This window comes from Rhamphochromis longiceps, linkage group LG15 (genome assembly GCF_057381845.1).
Source record: "Rhamphochromis longiceps isolate RC_006_pf linkage group LG15, R_longiceps_female_GT1.1, whole genome shotgun sequence".
Taxonomy (NCBI): Eukaryota; Metazoa; Chordata; class Actinopteri; order Cichliformes; family Cichlidae; genus Rhamphochromis; species Rhamphochromis longiceps.
The window spans coordinates 16,674,414-16,692,936 of NC_140571.1; the positions used below are offsets into that span (position 1 = coordinate 16,674,414).

An 18,523-nucleotide genomic window follows, 5' to 3' on the forward strand; every position below is an offset into this window, starting at 1 on the left:
ATACATATATATATATATATATATATACACACATATATATATATATACACACACATATATATATATATATATATATATACACACACACACACACACACACACACACACACACACACACACACACACACATATATTGTCATGGTCCTGCGACCATGACTCAGTGACTTTATGTTTATGTTCTTTATTGTTATTACTTTCATTATTATTCATGGCTGTTTTGGGATGGTTTGTGTTTGGGATTTTAGACACTGGGTTCTGGGTTTGTGCTCCCTCTGTTGGTCCCTGGTGTTAGTGTTCCCCTGTCTCGTCAGGTTAATCAGGTCCAGCTGTTTCCCCCACCTGTGTGTGATTTCCCAGTGTCTCTTCGTGTACTTATAGTGTGTGATTTCCTCTGCTCCTCGTCGCGTCGTCTGTGTTCATACCTGGTGTAATCCCCTGCGTGCTCTCCCTGCTGTTCTCCCTTCATGCTCAGGTTTGCTATTTCTTTGTGTAGTTTCTCCCAGTTAGTTCATCCTTAGTTCTGTTTTACCATCCCCACTTTATATTGGATATTATCAATAAATCACCCTCACACCTGAATAAGTGCTGCGTTTTGAGTCCTCCTTCCGCTCTCCACACGGCCGCTGCCCCGGACCGTGACATATATATATATATATATACATGCATACATACATACATACATACATACATACATACATACATACATACATACATACATACATATACACACACACACACATATATATGCTTTTATATGTATTATTTTGCAGCATAATAGTATCATTATCACATCTTAAAATATCTAAAAAGCTTATGTAAGGAGCTTAGATTACCAATGAGTGAGACTGCAAGGTCATCTTACCGGTAATGTGATTTGGATGTCCCAGCTCGTCCACTGACTCCAAAGGGTTAATGTTAAATTCTTATTATTTAAAATATGTCAAATTTACATCTTAACGTCTTGATAAATTACTTATTTGTTATTGGTGCTATTATTGTAGGATTGGGTGAAAATGATCCACCATGGTAGTTCTAAAAGGCTTTTTATTTTCTTGTTCTAACCAATCTGTCTTCACCCACTGACGATCCCACAGGGGGTTTTGTTATTCTGTCCAAGAGGTTTCTAACCACTTGGCATCAGATATGACTGTGCCTGTGGTGTCAAATTGATATGCCAATAGACACCTTGAGTGTTCCTCTGCAACACTACAGCATTTGACTGAATGGGAGTATTCTGTTTGGTGCCCTCCATCCATTCACTTCCACTTATCCTTTTCAGGGTCGCGGGGGGCACTGGAGCCTATCCCAGCTGTCATAGGGCGAGAGGCGGGGTACACCCTGGACAGGTCGCCAGTCTGTCGCAGGGCCAACACACAGAGACAGACAACCATTCGCACTCACTTTCACTCGCACATTCACACCTAGTGGCAATTTGGATTATCCAATTAACCTATCCCCACAAGTTGCATGTCTTTGGACTGTTTGGTGCCCTGGGATTGAAAAAGAGTATCAGCCCATGCCAGTATTTTTTAATTTTGCATGACTGTAGATACCAGTAACATCTCGACCTGATTTAATTTTGTTGAAAGTCAGGCTCAAAGTCAAGGTCAAGGTCACAACAAATGTGAAGATCAATAAAAACGTTATATTACCAACTGTTTTTTATGGATCGTCGTCAAACTTCACAACAATGCCACTGGGGGACATGAGTATATACATTAACTAATTTTTTGACCTTGAACTTAACTGTTAGCGCTAAAGGTCAAAGTTTACCTTGGAAAAATTTTTTAAGAAAGCATATTGAATAATATATTATATGAAAGGGCATGGAGCAATGCCCTACAGCATCACAGTGATGTCATAACAGGCGGACTTCATTGTACTGTATTACAAACAGACTAATGTCAGCTTGTTGTAAAAAAAACATCATAAAACATCAAAGTTTTAATATAGCCTTTGTACTTCGGGGGGAGTTGCACTATCTGAGTGCTCTTGTTGATTTTGAATTCATGATTTTAGAGAGTAAAGTAAGTGATACGAGTGTCAGTCAGTCTCAATGATTACTAATGTTTTTAGTATTTTCAGAATTGAAAATTTGCATTCTCATGAACCTGAGACTTTTAGGTCAGTTGAATATTTGAAACTTCTTTATTCTCCTATTTAAATAATGGCTTTTGTATTAATTACAGCAATAGTACATTCCATCTATGCTGCAGACGTTGACTACAAATTAAACGTGGTTAATTTTTTGTTAATGCATATGTGTGAATGTGCTTCATTGTATGCGTGACGCTCGATCAAACCAACAGAAAGCTATTTACTCTCCAGTGCACTGAATTTCCTCTGCGACCGCAGTCATTTCACTCGGAAAATGACAGTGGGCTTGTGTGTGTTGTTATCGTCTGTGACATCACCACTCTCATTTCCTCTCTTGTTATTGTTGAGACTCTCTGGACAGAAAGACTAAATAATGAGAGAGTGGGAGCTGAGGGTCTATGTGCTTCACTCCGTGTGTGAAGCAGACAGTTGATGTCTGTGTATGTTCTTCATTATTTTTAGATAAATTCTTGAATCATATCCGTGCGTGAAGATGCATCAGACTTGACAATACACTAAAAGCCATCCGCAGAGATTCTGGAGAGTGGCTTGAGAATAATTTCTAACTTTGCAAAAATAAACATTTTTTGGGGGGGGGGCTTTCATTAGTTTTGAGGTTTAATTTACTTTTTAAAGATTAAAAAATCAAATCCCTTTTTTTTACTGTATCATTGGAGTATTGCAACTCCAGTTTTTCATGCCAAACTAAGAGCTTTCTGGCCATGCATCGCTGGTGTATAAAACTCTGAATTGCAGTTGGCATAACTAATAAAATACATTTAGACTAAGAGATGTCTTAGGACTATTTTACCATGAGTGGATATGCTTGTCTTGCAGTCCCAACATTTTAAAATCATTGTAAGACAGTTAAATGCAATACATACTTACTCTACAATACTGAACTATTGGGTCATGCAAAAAGACAGAAATGCATGTGAAGTAATACAAGTACGCAGAGAAAGTTGCAAAATGTGAATGCATTGGAGTCGTAACATGATTGGGTGTCAAATAAGGAGCGTAGGCTTTATCATATCCATCAAAAGTTGTCAGAGACTGTATGGGCTAATAGTTTAGCAGATAAGAATCTATTTTCTCAATATTAATTTGCAAACATTTTAGAGATTTTATCATCTACAGAACAAAATGTTATTGAAGCACTGATAATCTGTATGGAAATCTCAGTGTGGAAGGGACACAGCTGGAAACCAATATTGAATGGCTGTGATCTTCTTAAAGCTATGATCTCTAATCTAATTTACTTCATGGGCTCAGAAACACTTCTGAAAATCATTCAGTCAGTGAAAATGCACAGCAAAACTCCACCATACAGACAAAAAAATCAAGTAACAAAAAACATATCAACAATTTGAGAAACACATCTTTCCTTCACTGTGACTTTGCTCATATAAACTGGACTCAATTTGAAGTGTACAACTATTACATCATTAATATAATAATTATTATAATATTATTAACATATTTTTTTTCAATTATGGACACAGCATTGTGCTGCCAAAAGAAAAGAGACTCTGGATTTTCACCAGTGCACCTGTGCAGTAGTGCATATGGCATATATGCAAATTAATAATAAGAAACAAAATATCAATGTTTTGGAGGAACACAGGCTACCATCTAGGGTTCCTTTTTCAAGGAATGCTTTCTCATTTCAAGAAGACAGTGCTGAAATAATTTAAAAATAGCATGGCTCCATGCAAAAAGTTGTCCTGTTGCCACACTGGTCTACCTGCAGTCCAGATGTGCCACCCTATGTAATGTTTTATGAAGCGAAGAGTAAAACCAAAGGTTTGCTGAACAGCTGAGATCCTGTATTAAACAAAAAAAGGAAAACTTTGTGCTTTCTAAACTGCTGCAGTTGGTCTCCACAGTTTGCAAAGGCTTTGTGTTGTTGAAGAAGAGGTGATGCAACACAGTGGTAAACATGCTTCTGACCTAACACGAGCTAAACATATTGCTAGTATCAAAATGAATATGAAAAATACAAAAAAAATACTGTGGTCACTTTATGTTACCTTCTTATTTTAGTCAGTACCCTAAGAACGCTGAATTAATTATATTTTTTGCTTTTCCCACCACATTTTACACAAAGTCACACCATTGTTGATTCAAAATTTGATGTGTTAAATGCGTATTTCTTTCTTTAAGCGATACAGACAAACTTGTTTAGCTTTTCAAAAATAACAAACATAAAAAATGATGTAGTCAGAACTTTTAGTGCCAACAAAAATCATAACTAAGAGGACGTAAATGAAACATCTGCTGTACCCAATAAAAGTTTGCTGGTTTAATGTCTGACAGTAGCTTGGGCCAAAGCAAGAATGTGGGAGATTGCAGCATCTGGTGTTTTGTGTAGAGTAAAGCCTATTTAAAAGCTTAGGGCCAAATTACGACCCAGTCTGTGAGTGAGCGTGTTAGTGTATAAAGGCATTTCATTTGTATGTGCAAGTGTGTTTTGAGCAGTTCAGGCAGAGTGACAGACTTAAACAGAATGGATTTCAAAAGGCTGTTACACAGCCGGGCATTCCTCTGTCTTATCTCGAGGCCCGTGTTTGTGTATACTGCTGCCGCTTCGCTGTTCAAATCTATGTGAAAAACAATATTTTTTTCGTATTTCTTGTTGGGGTGTTTTTTTTCTGCAGAGTCCTGTAACTTATTTGCTGCAGGACTGGCGAGACTTTTTTTTCTGGTACATTCAAAAATATGTTCTCAAATTGTTTTTAGTGGAAAAGCACAAAAATGTGAAAAACAAGTGAATGGTTCCACTGATTATTTGCAGCTTGTTTGCCTGCATTTAGTTTGGCAGTAAAGGATGCTGGATGATTCACACCATTTTGAACCGGACCAACAGCTACATTATTAGTCCTGTGAGATGTTAACACATTTTCATTTGAAGTGACAGTAAATCTTCGTACTAGTTTCTCTCATGACATATCCACCTGTGTGTTTATGTCTGGGGGGAAAAAACAAAACTACAATAACAACAACAACAAAGCACCTTTTGCTATTTACATTTTGGGGTCACTATCTTGTTCTGACCTCATCTCACTTTGTTTCTGGTCAGGCTCTGTTTTTGTGCACTGGAACTGACTGGAGTACTAACAGGAATTGGAGGCTGATGCCAGTGTATCAGGCCAGAGAGATTTTAACACGTTTCCATGTGAATGACCTGTAAACGCCAGCTGTTCTGTAAAACCGCTGTAACTATGTGTCCAAATCACACTGAGACAAAATGGATTCTTCACAGGCTATTTAATTGTAGGCAACCTAGCCACACTGGATACGGGGCTTAAGTGGCCCGATTGAGCATTAAAATAAACATTTTAAGTGCTCAGTTGGCTGTAACGCTGAAATATCTGCCAAAAGCCAGTTCCTGGCATATCATGATGATTTTCTGTCAAGTATGTAATGGCAGCAATGGAATACATGAGAGCTATTTGGAAATGAATTTATATTTTTCTGAGTTTTTCATTTAAAAAAAAAAAGATTTCTATGAGATCTAGATATATGTGCGAATGTTGTAAACTTTAAAGACACTTTTTTATTGTTTTTATTTACGTCAACTCTGAAATCTTGTCACTTTTATCTGAAGCAATGTGCAATGTAAAATTAAAATGATTCAGAAGTTTATTTTTGAGTCAAAGAATTATTCATCGGTCCAAAAAACAAATACGATTTTCCACTTCACCTGGGGAACAAATGACTCACCGTTTCACTTTTTAACTTTTTATAAACTCAAACAAAACACAGAGCACACAGATTCTCTCGCAAAAGTAAAAGCTGTTAAATTTTATACTTTTTAATTGCACAAGAGCACCGTCTGTCTGTGCATTAACATGTTGGAATGTTTAAGGCTTCAGCACCAGTATCAAACCATTTATTTTTAAATGGTATCAGTAAAAATTTGTAACGTCATTGAATTAACATGTGATTATTTCAGTGTCAATTTCACTAAACACACATGGGCCTGATTACTGGCAGAGCTGTTGAATCCAGAAATCACATAAATAGAACCTGTCTGACGAAAGTGAAGCAAGCTAAAAGATCTCAAAAAGCAACACAACTTGCTACAATCTAAAGAAACACCTGAGAAATAAAGTCACTGACATCTATCCGCCTGGAAAGGGTTACAAAGCAATTTCTAAGACCTTAGGACTCCAATAAATCAAGGTGAGAGCCATTATACACAAATGGAGAAAATTTGGAACAGTGGTGATGCTTCCCAGGAGTGACTGGCCTACCAAAATTACTCCAAGAGTGCAATGACTCATCCAGGAGGTCAAAAAAGAACCCAGAACAAGATTAAAGAACCACAGGCTTCACATATCCCAGTTAAAGTCAGAGTTCATCAAAAATAAGTATGCAAAAATGGCTTCCATCGGAGAGTTTTAAGACAAAAACCACTGCTGAGCAAATAGAACACAAAGGCTTGTCTCACATTTGCCAAAAAACATCTTAATGATCCCCAAGACATCTGGGAAAATGTTCTGTGGACCGATGAGACAACTTTTTAGAAGGTTTGAGTCCTGTAACATCCAGCATAAAACTAACACAGTATTTTAGAAAAGGAACATCATAGCAACAGTGGTAGTTTGAAGGTCTGGGGTTGTTCTGCTGCGTCAGGGGACCTGGATGTCTTGCTGTGGTAAATGGAACCAACCTGCTGTATACCAAAACATCCTGAAGGTGAATATCCAGCCATCTGTTCGTGACCTCAAGTTGAAGCGTACTTTGGTACTTTAGATCGAAAACACACCAATTTTACCTCTGAATGGCCTAAGAAAATCAAAATGAATGAACCGGCTTTTTAAGATCATGCCACAGCATCTCAATCGAATTCAGGTCAGGCCTTTGGAGTGGCCGAGTCAAAGTCCTGACCTGAATCTGATTGATGTGCTTGATGGCATGATCTTAAAAAGCCAGTTCAACCTTGAAAACTCTCCAATGTGGTTGAATTAAAACAATTCTGCAAAGATGATTGTGCCAAATTTCCTCCATAGTGCTGAAGAAGACTCATTTACAGTTATTTATAGTCATTTATATAGGTTTGGGACATTTTTTCACACAGTGCCATGTTGGTTTTGTTTTTTCCCCCTTAATAATTAACCGCATCATTTAGAAACTGCATTTGCATTAGCTTTGTCTAATATTTAAATTTGTGTGTTTTGGGGTTGGGTGGGGTGGGGGTGTGTGGGGGGGACTGGTCAGGTCTCCAGTCTGGCATTGGGCTAACACAGAGAGACAGACAACAAGCCACAACATATTCACAGAGATACCCACCCAGACATGGGGAGAACATAGAAACTCAACCCAGAAAGAAAGATCCCTCTAAGGTGGCGGATTTAAACCCAGAACCTTCGTCCTGGGAGGTGGCAGTGCTAAGCACCATGCCACTATTTGGATCAGAGTAGAACATTATGCTGTAAAACTCCTTTCAGCTGCTACATTATTCAGTAAGGGTTGCCACAGTAGAAGAATATGCATATTTGATTTGGTAAAGATTTCAGATGCCCCTCCTGACAGGAATCCTTTCTCCCTGAGAGACTTTTGTCTCTTGTCCCAGTCTTGAATCAAGGACTTTTCTGTGTTAGGTGAATGTGTTAACCACTACCATATGGAACCGCTAACTGACAGAGTAAATATTTGAAGCTAAAATTCAATTAATAATTAATAATAATTATGCTGCAAAGAATAAAAATAAGTTTTGGTTCACAAGATAGACCAGATAGATAAAATAGACATGACGTTAACATTGCTGGACTGTACTTTAAGTGGGGTGACAAATACAATGGTATTGAAAGGCAGTAACTCTGTAGTAATACCACCACATTTTATTTTTGTTCAAAAATTTCAATTTCTTTTTTCTTTCATTTGGTGATGCACTTTTTTATCCATTGAGAATGTTTTGTTTGCTTCATTTTAAGTTGGAAATAACAAGGTCTCATGCAAAACCTGATGAAACTCGCTGACACCCTGCTACTTTGAGCTTATAGTTCTTGCACTATAAAGGAAAAAATAAATAAATAAATGTTTGAGCTGAGAATCTATCCAATTAAACTTTATACTTATATGGGCTCTACATAAATGTATTTATCTGACATTAAATTAAATTTCATGCCTATGAGATTCACATTTATTCAACAGCTCTCTTATATTTTGCAGGATGGTTATTGGTTTGTTTATTTGTTGATGCTGTGTTGAGCTCCAGAGGCTGCAAAAAATCTCTTGTCTGATCCACATTTGATCAAAACCTAGACTATGACACAATGCAACCCTGGGTGCGCGCGCACACACATAGACACAGAGTGCATTAGTTAGTGGTGTTGATCTATGTTTAGCTGCTGGAGCTGCCTAGCTGTCCCAAAGTTGTCACCATATTACAAGTTACCCCTGAAATCACTCCTTTTCACATACACACACACATGCACACATACACACCATCCCGTTCTCAGTAAGTAACAGTGACTCTTTGTAGGAGGCTTGAATAACTGCTATAGGGTTACTTAAATGACACAATCTCTCGCTCTCTCTTGCCCTCCCTCTCTTTTGCTCTCTCTCTCTCTCACACACACACACACACACACACACACACACGCTTTTTCCCTATTCTAATTGCTGCAATGTGACACTTCTTCCCACATCTGAGAAGAAAGGCCAATGAGCTTGCATAGAGAAAGGAAGCACAGCCTGGTGAAGATAGTTCAAGCAAGCATTTGACCTAAATCTGAATTTCGCATATACAGTACATTTTTATACCTGTCTATAGTGAGCTGACCTTTTATCTTGCTGAGCGAATCTGGAATTTTTTTTTATTTAAATCATAATAAAATATTTTATTTCTATTTTATAAATACAAAAAGTCGGGCAAAACTGGACAACAACATTCAGTGACTGAAAAATAAAAACCTTTTAGTTTGGTGGGGGTTTTTTTGGTTTATTGTGGTTGTCTAGCTTAAAGTTACCACGAAACCGGCTTACTGTAAGCGCTGGTTTGCATATATATTTTCATATATTTTGAAATTACTATAGCAGCAAATAAGCATTGGCTTTAAGCACATGAGAAACTCATGCTCCCTTTGTGTGAGTTTTAATCTGAGTTTCCCTCTTTACTGTTTTTGGCAATCGGTACAGCTGGCGTGTTCGTGCATGTAAGCCTCTCCCTAACACCTGCAATCTACTGCACTGCACTGTAAAAGCAACAAGGGCAAAGTGCAGTCCTGAGCATTCAGTTACCCAATTTATGTGCGCTTTATTTTTTAATTTTCACTTGTTAAACTCCGCAGTGAGAGTTTTGCTGCCCTCCTCTGCTCCATGTTTCACCATCGAGCAGAGCAGGGGAGAAATTAAGGAAATGAAGATAATTTGACCCAAAATAAGGAGAACTTGATACACTACTGCAAGTGCTAAAAAAGCTCCCCAGCAAGTGTTAATATGTGTTAACATGTTAACGCCTTCTAAGATATTAATGCAATAAATTAAAGGGAGAGAAGCTGACAGGAAGACTGTGTGATGAGTAGACGTGTGTGTTATTTGACAGTGTGGTCTAATGGATTTCATTTTCTCTATGAATTTTTTTACTTTTTGCTCATCTGTAGGCACAGGCATGCACAACTTTTGTTAATTTTGGGGAAATATTGAATGTCATATATTTGTTACAGTGAAGCAAGAAAAAAGCTGAAAAGAACTGAATTTTCAGTCTGAGATACAGTAACATTTTATTTATTCACATATCCCTGTTAAAGATTTCTAATATTGGACTGCTCTGTATTAAGGCTTAAAACAGTGAAAAAATTGTGTAATTGTTAAAACCAAGGTATGATGTGAATTTTTTCTGTGTGCATCTTTCAGGTTTTTCAGATCGCCTATGTGATAATAAAGGCAGCCAACTCACCTCGCCCAGGTATGCGTTCAATTATAAAAATGTTATTTTATCAGTCTCATACTGCTGGAAGTGTTAATATTTTTGCTTTGATTCATTTTAAGGAGAGGACTGTGACTAATGCGCAGGGTTCGTCTTAGGAGCATTAATCATCAAGCTAATGATCATCCCACAGAGAAGCCTTCATATAATGGAAGACTCCATTCAATCAAATGGATCTAAAATCAAAGCTCAGCGATTAACAATACTGATGTGAAACAACAAACTAGCACGTTAAAGTAAAATGGCGGTGGAAGGTTTAAATATGTTGAAAAGTAATCTAGAAAAAGACAAAACAGTTGAATTCCTATGGAATTACTATGTTCTTGGCAAACAGTGCTATCCATTATGGCCACATCTCCATTTGATTTCGTCAAAGGACATTGTTCCACAAGTCTTGTGGTTTGTTCAGATGCAACTTTGCAAACCTAAGCCATGTTACAATGTTCTTGTAGCATTGTACTTCCAGACAAGTGCTACTTATTGAGTCTTTCTCTAAATCAGGGGTGGGAACTGCAGGCCTCAAGGGCCAGAGTCCTGCAGGTTTAAGATATCACCCTGGGTCAGCTCACCTGAATCAAATGATTAGTTCATTACCAGGCCTCTGGAGAACTTGATGACATGCTGAGGAGGTAATTTAGCCATTTAAATCAGCTGTGTTGGATCAAGGACACATCTAAAACCTGCAGGACACCCCTGCTCTGTACTGTCATGATCTTTACCATTAAACATGTTAACTGAGGCCTGTAGAGTCTTTGTCAGATCTTGGTTTTTCTTTATAGTTTTTAAGAGGACTGCACGATCTGACCTTGGTGGGAATTTACAGAGTTGTCTGGTCTGTGGCATCGTGTTAACACAGCCCCAAATCCATCCAGATCCAGACCATCTGCTTAATAGAAGTGGTCACGCTTGCTGATTATCAGTTAATCAAATATATTTCATTAGCAGCACCTGTCTGTTACTTACCCTAATTAATTCCTATGGAAATAGTAAAGGTGAACCTAATTTTTGACAGTATTGCAGAAAGCAATGTGAAAAACCTGCTTTTTCACATGACTCTATATAATGGAGGGATGTGGTGCTTACATGATAAAATAAGCAATTATAATGGGCAAAAATAAAGTTGATGTTCTAGCTAGTTCACACAGAAACACAATAAACAAAAAATAATAAAGATGATGGAAATTATGAGTGCATGTTTGTTTGATTTTTCTGTTGTTGTCTTCACAGTTTTTTTTTTTTTTTTTGTTCAGCAGGACTCACTTTACTTTGCATTTAATCAATCCAGAATACCACAGTTAAATATGAAACTGAATGTTTTGTCAATTTTCTATGTATATTAAGCAGCGTGACCTTAACAGAGACTTGCGTGCCACTCATTATTTTTATTGATCTTCCCTGGTCTCCTCATCGCACACTGAAAGCATTTCATTGTTTTCTTTACCATCGTTTTTTTTGTCCGCAGGCAATTGGATCTTAGAGCGTTCAATAGATGGCGTGACCTTTGAACCCTGGCAGTACTATGCTATCACAGACACAGAGTGCCTGACAAGGTTCAACATAAATCCTCGGACAGGACCTCCATCCTACACCAGAGATGATGAAGTCATCTGCACATCCTTTTACTCAAAGATTCACCCACTGGAGAATGGAGAGGTAACACATGAAGATGTCACAAACTAGGGCTGCTGCAATGTCAGATTTTGACTATACAATTATTCTGGCTGAAAGAATTCATGCTGATCATTTTAACTGTATATCTAAAGGCTTTTGGTTGCATAAGGGTAAGCTGTCCTTCTTAAGCAAAAGAGAAAAGACATTTGCAAACATTTCCAATATACCAGCTCATATAATGGGAAGCCTTGACCTGGATATCTGCTCACTCAAAATACAGCTGTTGGGGGTAGGAGGTTGGATTGACTCAAGATTATTTGTCTTTCTTTGGTCCCAGTTGGGGAAGAAGGGTTAAGGTGGGTTAGTTTAAATCTACTTAAACCATGCTGGAATTTCTGGATTTAATGCATTGCTTGTATAGGCAAAGAAGAAAAAATCCAGAGTGGTCAGAGATGATAAAGAAGGAGGCAGAACCAAAGTTGACTGTACAACTGTGAGACACAAATGAGGATGTGGCAAAGAGACTGATCTGGTGGACTGGTGTAGGCAGGTGATGGCCAGGCGACAAGAGGGATGTGGGAATTGTTATAAAATACTTTAATCAATGACATGAAAAAGAAAGTTCTGAGTTATTAAAAAAGAAAAAAAAAACACCACAAGACACACAAATACACACATGTGCACCCCAGTGTTTACTGTTGTGTTCCTTTGATCTGCTGTGTGTGATCACATCCAGTAACAACAGGCAGGCAGGCCTGACATTAATGAAGAGAAAGAGGATTTCAGAGCACACAAACATACTAACAAATACACAAACACGCATTGAAAATAAACTAATCACACGTTAACATCCCCCCACACAGGGCTGTAATTGTAGATGCCCTTCTGATTATCTGCATGCGTTTCCATGTGTGCTAATGTGCGTGCATGAATATGTGTGCTCGGTGTGTCTTTTTGTGTGTTTGCACTGTATGTGCTTGTGTCCTGCAGGGGAGCGCTAGTGGGGGTGCGAGCTGGGAGATGTCAAGAGCTGCAAGTAACGACGGAGGTGTCTGAATTGTGTGTGTGTGTGTGTGTGTGTGTGTGTGTGTGTGTGTGTGTGTGTGTGTGTGTGTGTGTGGTTGACAGCTCCCTTGCCGTCTGATCACAGTGAAACCATAATGAGTCGTAGGCGATGTGTCACAGCATCGCACACACACGTTCACAATGTCACCCCACCACTCATCACACACACGCCAGCACACACACATAGAGAACCGGCTCCTTCGTTACTTCCAAGTGTGCAGCTTACACCCATCAAGTGTTTCCCCTTGACATACATGCACATACACACCGTCAGCTCACTGAAAGAGTTTTTCTTTTTTTTTCTTTTTTTTTTTTACAGATGCCAAATGTTGCTTTTGGCCACATTAGTGAGACAGACAGATGGACAGTCAGACAGTCAGACAGGCAGACAGAACCTAACACTTCTTATTATGTGCCTGCTTGGTGATTATTGTTTATGCACAATATAAACTGATGCTTCTACTACTTTCACTCTGATTTAATGTTAGACCAGTGCTGGAAAAATACAAGATTCTTTGAATGCCATCAGTAATTGTGCTTGTCCTTCCTTTTTCTATTATTATGATCCAAGTTGTAAGATTCTGTAGAGAGGTATAATCTTTGCCTTGTGGGCATCCTGTCATTAGCAATTTTACATCAGGAAATCTTTTTTTGTTGAGAATTACTACGTTTCAGAAAGGATTTTTGGTCATCTAACATTTCAGCTCATACATTTAATGCAATTCAATGTTATTCATATATTGCCAAAAAGGTAAAGACCCTAAAATAATAGAGAGAAAACCCCAGAAATCAAACAACCCACTTTGAGCAAGAACTTGGTGACAACGGGAAGGAAAAACTCCCTTTTAACAGTAAGAAACCTCTGCCGTGACTGGTTGTGGTTAGTGGGAGGAAGACATGATGCAGAAGAGAGCCAGAAATTAATAATAACTAATGATTAAATGCAGAGTGGTGTACAAACACAGTGAAAATGAGGCATACTGAAGAAATACACAGTGCATCATAGGAAGCCCCTAGCAACCTACATCTATACATATAGATGTAGGTTGATGTAGGCTATTTTCCCAGGCGTGGGACTAATAAAGGTTATCTTATCTTATCTTATCTTATCTTATCTTATACACCCAGCCTAAACTATATACTTTATCACAAAGGAAATTTTTAATCCTAATCTTAAAAATAGAGATAGTGTCTGTCTCCTGAATCCAAACTGGAAGCTGGTTTCACAGAAGAGGGGCCTGAAAACTGAAGGCTCTGCCTCCCATTCTACGTTTAAATACTCTAGAAACCACAAGTAAGCCTGTGGTCTTAGAGTAAAGTGCTCTATTGGGGTGATAAGGTAGGGGAGACCGGGGATAGTTGTAACATTTTTGACATTTCTGTCTGTAAATTGGAGCTCTTTTAAGGTAGTGGATTCAAAATGTAATGCAAAGTATTTACATGTCTCGGCTATTAAATAGTGCAGCTATTTTCTCTGCAGCACAATTACCCATTGCATGGTATGGTCTCAAACACGAAGAGTGAAATGTTACAATTAACCCCATAGTCTGGGTTAGTTGTAACATATCCTGGGGTGAAATGTAACACAATGAAATAAGGGTACTAACAAAACATTAACATGTAATCTTTGTTTATTCAACACATGAATGCACTTAGAGCCATTTATGTAGTGTGTGTGTGACGAAGGGCCAGCTCTGTTCTAGGATGCCCTCTGGACCCAGTGGAGGTGGTGAGTGACAGGAGAATGGCGGCTAAGCTGTCATCCCTGTTGGACAACGTCTCCCACCCCATGCAGCAGACTGTGACAGCACTGAGCAGCTCCTTCAGTGGGAGACTGCGGCACCCACGGTGTGGGACGGAGAGATTTCGCAGGTCTTTCCTCCCCACTGCTGTCAGACTCCACAACAAAGACTTTAACTGAACAAACACACACATCCACACATGTGCAATAACACTAAGTGCAATAATCCTTTCTGGCATCGTTGTATTTTTACTCAGTTGTATATAGCATTCGTATTCTATTTTTATCTTATTGTATATTTTTATTCTATTTTATTCTACTGTATATAGTATATTATTTTATTCTATTCTGTACAGCTGTGTACTGTATTTATTCTTATTGTATTCTAATTTTTGCGTCATAACTTTTGCACTGTCCACTTCCTGCTGTGACAAAACAAATTTCCCACGTGTGGGACTAATAAAGGTTATCTTATCTTATCTTATCTTATCTCTCCCCGGCCGGGCGGAAGTGCACGCAGACGGCGCCGAGATCGTAAACAAAGGCGAGGTAGGCGCGGAGGGCTACGGGCTAAGCTAAAGCTAACACCACACCGGCTGCCTTTACCCAGTATTTTTCTCGCCAATGTCCGTTCTCTGGCAAACAAAATGGATGAGATACGGCTCTCCATCACTAACAACAGACGGATTATGGACTCAAATGTCATGTTTTTCACCGAAACATGGCTGAACAACAGCTGCCCGGACAATGCTATCGAGTTAGCAGGACGCCACACACACCGAGCCGACAGGCTAGCAGATGACTCCGGCAAGACCAGAGGTGGAGGTTTGTGCATTTATATTAACAATGCTTGGTGCATGAACTCCACTACTACTGAGAGTCACTGCTCACCTAATGCGGAGTTTTTAATGGTCAAATGCAGACCTTATTATCTCCCCAGAGAACTCACTTCGATCATACTCACTGCCGTGTATATACCCCCCGACGCTAATGCTAGGTTGGCCATGAAAGAACTTTCTGCAGCCATTAACAAACACCAGAATAAACACTCCGAGGCTGCTTTTATTGTTGCTGGCGACTTCAACCACACCAACTTAAAGACAGTCCTCCCCAGATTCCACCAACATGTCTCCTGCCACACCAGAGGAGACAAGACTTTAGACCATGTGTATTCCAACCTGGCTGGAGCCTACAAAGCCACACCCCTCCCCCACATTGGACAATCGGACCATCTCTCCCTGTTCCTCACACCTCGGTATTCACCACTCATCCAACGTGTGAAACCTGCTGTGAGGACAATTAAAGTGTGGCCAGAGGGGACAGACGCAGTGCTCCAGGACAGATTTAAAAACACAGACTGGAATATGTTCACCCACACAGACCTGGACCAGTACGCCTCATCTGTACTGGATTACATCTCCAAAACCACAGACAGTGTCACCACCCAGAAACGGATCACCATGTACCCCAACCAGAAGCCTTGGATGAACCGGGATGTTCGTCTCCTCCTGAAGGCCCGCAACACTGCCTTTAGGTCAGGAGATGCACACGCCTACAGTACAGCCAGGGCTAATCTAAAGAAGGGCATCAAAAAAGCCAAACACCATTACAAAAAGAAGGTAGAAGAACACTTCTCCAACTCCAACCCCCGACGCATGTGGCAAGGACTCCAGACCATCACAGACTACAGGACCACCAAACCCTCCCCCGCATCCTCTGATGTCTCCTTCCTCAACGAGCTCAACAACTTTTATGCTCGTTTTGAGCGAGGGAACCCCACAACCAAAGCAGACATGACGCCAGACCACCAACCTCTGACTCTCTCCCCCACCGATGTAGGAGCGGTGCTGAGCAGGATCAATGTCCACAAGGCTGCAGGCCCTGATGGCATCCCCAGGCGTGTTCTCAGAGCGTGTTCTGGGGAGCTTGCAGGAGTGCTCACAGACATATTCAATCTGTCCTTGGCCCACGCTGTGGTACCGGCCTGCTTCAAATCCACCTCCATCGTCCTGATACCCAAAAACTCCAACCCATCTTGCCTCAATGATTACCGCCCAGTAGCACTCACCCCCATATCATCACTAAGTGCTTAGAGCGACTGGTCCTAGCACACTTCAAATCCTGTCTCCCCCCCACCCTGGACCCCCACCAATTCGCATACCGCCAGAACAGGAGCACAGAGGATGCAGTCTCCATCGCAATGCACTCTGTCCTCTCACACCTGGACAACAACAACACCTACGCCAGAATGCTGTTTATAGACTTCAGTTCAGCATTCAATACAATCCACCCCTCACAACTCATTAGGAAACTGACAGATCTGGGCATCAGTTCCCTCATCTGCAAATGGTTACTGGACTTCCTGACCAACCGCCCCCAACATGTCCGGCTGGATAACCACTGCTCATCTACCATCACAATGAACACCGGTGTACCACAAGGCTGTGTGATGAGCCCTTTCCTCTACTCCCTCTTCACCCACGACTGCAGACCTGCTGACGGTTCCAACACCATCATTAAGTTTGCAGATGACACCACGGTGATTGGCCTCATCAGTGACAACGATGAGGCCGCCTACAGGGAGGAGGTGGATCGTCTGGCTGAGTGGTGCGACAGAAACAACCTGCTGCTTAACACCGAGAAGACCAAGGAGCTCATCGTGGACTACAGGAGGAATGCTGACCCACATCCACCCATCCACATTAAGGGGACGGCTGTGGAGCGTGTGAGCAGCTTCAAGTTCCTGGGAGTCCACATCTCCGAGGATCTCACCTGGACGACCAACTGCTCCAAGCTGGTCAAGAAGGCTCACCAGCGCCTCTTCTTCTTGAGGACTCTGAGGAAGAACCACCTGTCCTCAGACATCCTGGTGAACTTCTATCGCTGCACCATCGAGAGCATCCTGACCAACTGTATAACAGTCTGGTACGGGAACTGCTCTGCCTCGGACCGGAAGGGGTTGCAGAGGGTCGTGAAACTGCCCAGCGCATCGCCGAAGCACCACTTCCTGCCATAAAAGACATCTACAGGAAGCAGTGTCTGAAAAGGGCTGGGAAAATCATCAAAGACCCCAGTCCCCCATCGCATGGACTCTTCACCCTCCTGCCCTCTGGGAGGCGCTACAGGAGCCTCCGGACTAAGACCACCAGGTACCGGAACAGCTTCTTCCCCACAGCTGTCAGACTCCTGAACTCTGCCTCCTGACATCTGACCCACGTTAAACTCATGGACTGAACATACACACACCCACAATGGACAACTGTACCCTCAAACACACAATAATAACATGGACTGAACCACCACTCACAACCACTAGCACTTTATATAGCCTCTGTAGAAACTATCTACACCCTCACTTATCTTAACTGCACTACTGTATAGCTCTGTGTAAATAATCATTCTGTACATTCGATAATCTTTAATCCTACAACTGTTTACAACTTGCATAGTTCCCATTCTGTATAGCTGTATATCTCAGATTCTGTAAAGTTATTTATTTCATATTCTGTATAGTTTTTCATATTTATATCCTGTTCATAGCCTGTACATAGCTTGTACTCACTACAGCCTGTACATACTTATAGTTATAGAATATTCACAACATACTTCATACCGTGTACATTATAACATACCATAATAGACCCATTTCTGTAATATACTCACATATCTATATTATTGCTAATATATATTTTAATATATCTATATCACTAAAGCACTTCTGGATGGATGCAAACTGCATTTCGTTGCCCTGTACCTGTGCATGTGCAATGACAATAAAGTTGAATTCTAATTCTAATTCTAATAATGTATGTGTGGGAACACAAACAGTGGAGGAATTGTGTTGCCAATGGCATTAACCGCATATACAAAAGCGACCAGTGAACCTCTCTCTGCTGATGTCGTTGCCCCAACTTGTTTAATATAAGTTAAAGTAATAGTGTGGTAAGTTGTAACATCTGCATTATTGTTACAACTAACCCAGACTGTTGCTGTTACAACTGACCCAGACTCCTATAGCCATGAACTAGCTAACATTACAGCCAACGGCTAAAACATTAGCACTATAGACCTAC

General features: G+C 40.2%; 1 protein-coding gene across 5 annotated transcripts in view; it reads left to right on the plus strand.

Moving 5' to 3' along the window:
* Window positions 1–18,523, plus strand: part of lama2 (laminin, alpha 2) — a 231,189-nt gene that overhangs the window by 56,594 nt on the left and 156,072 nt on the right. For all 5 annotated transcript variants that reach the window (XM_085382585.1, XM_085382587.1, XM_085382586.1 and 2 more), the window contains exons 4-5: window positions 9,961–10,012; window positions 11,496–11,686. In XM_085382585.1, the coding sequence (XP_085238711.1) occupies window positions 9,961–10,012; window positions 11,496–11,686 (243 nt within the window). The remainder of the gene's footprint in view (window positions 1–9,960; window positions 10,013–11,495; window positions 11,687–18,523) is intronic.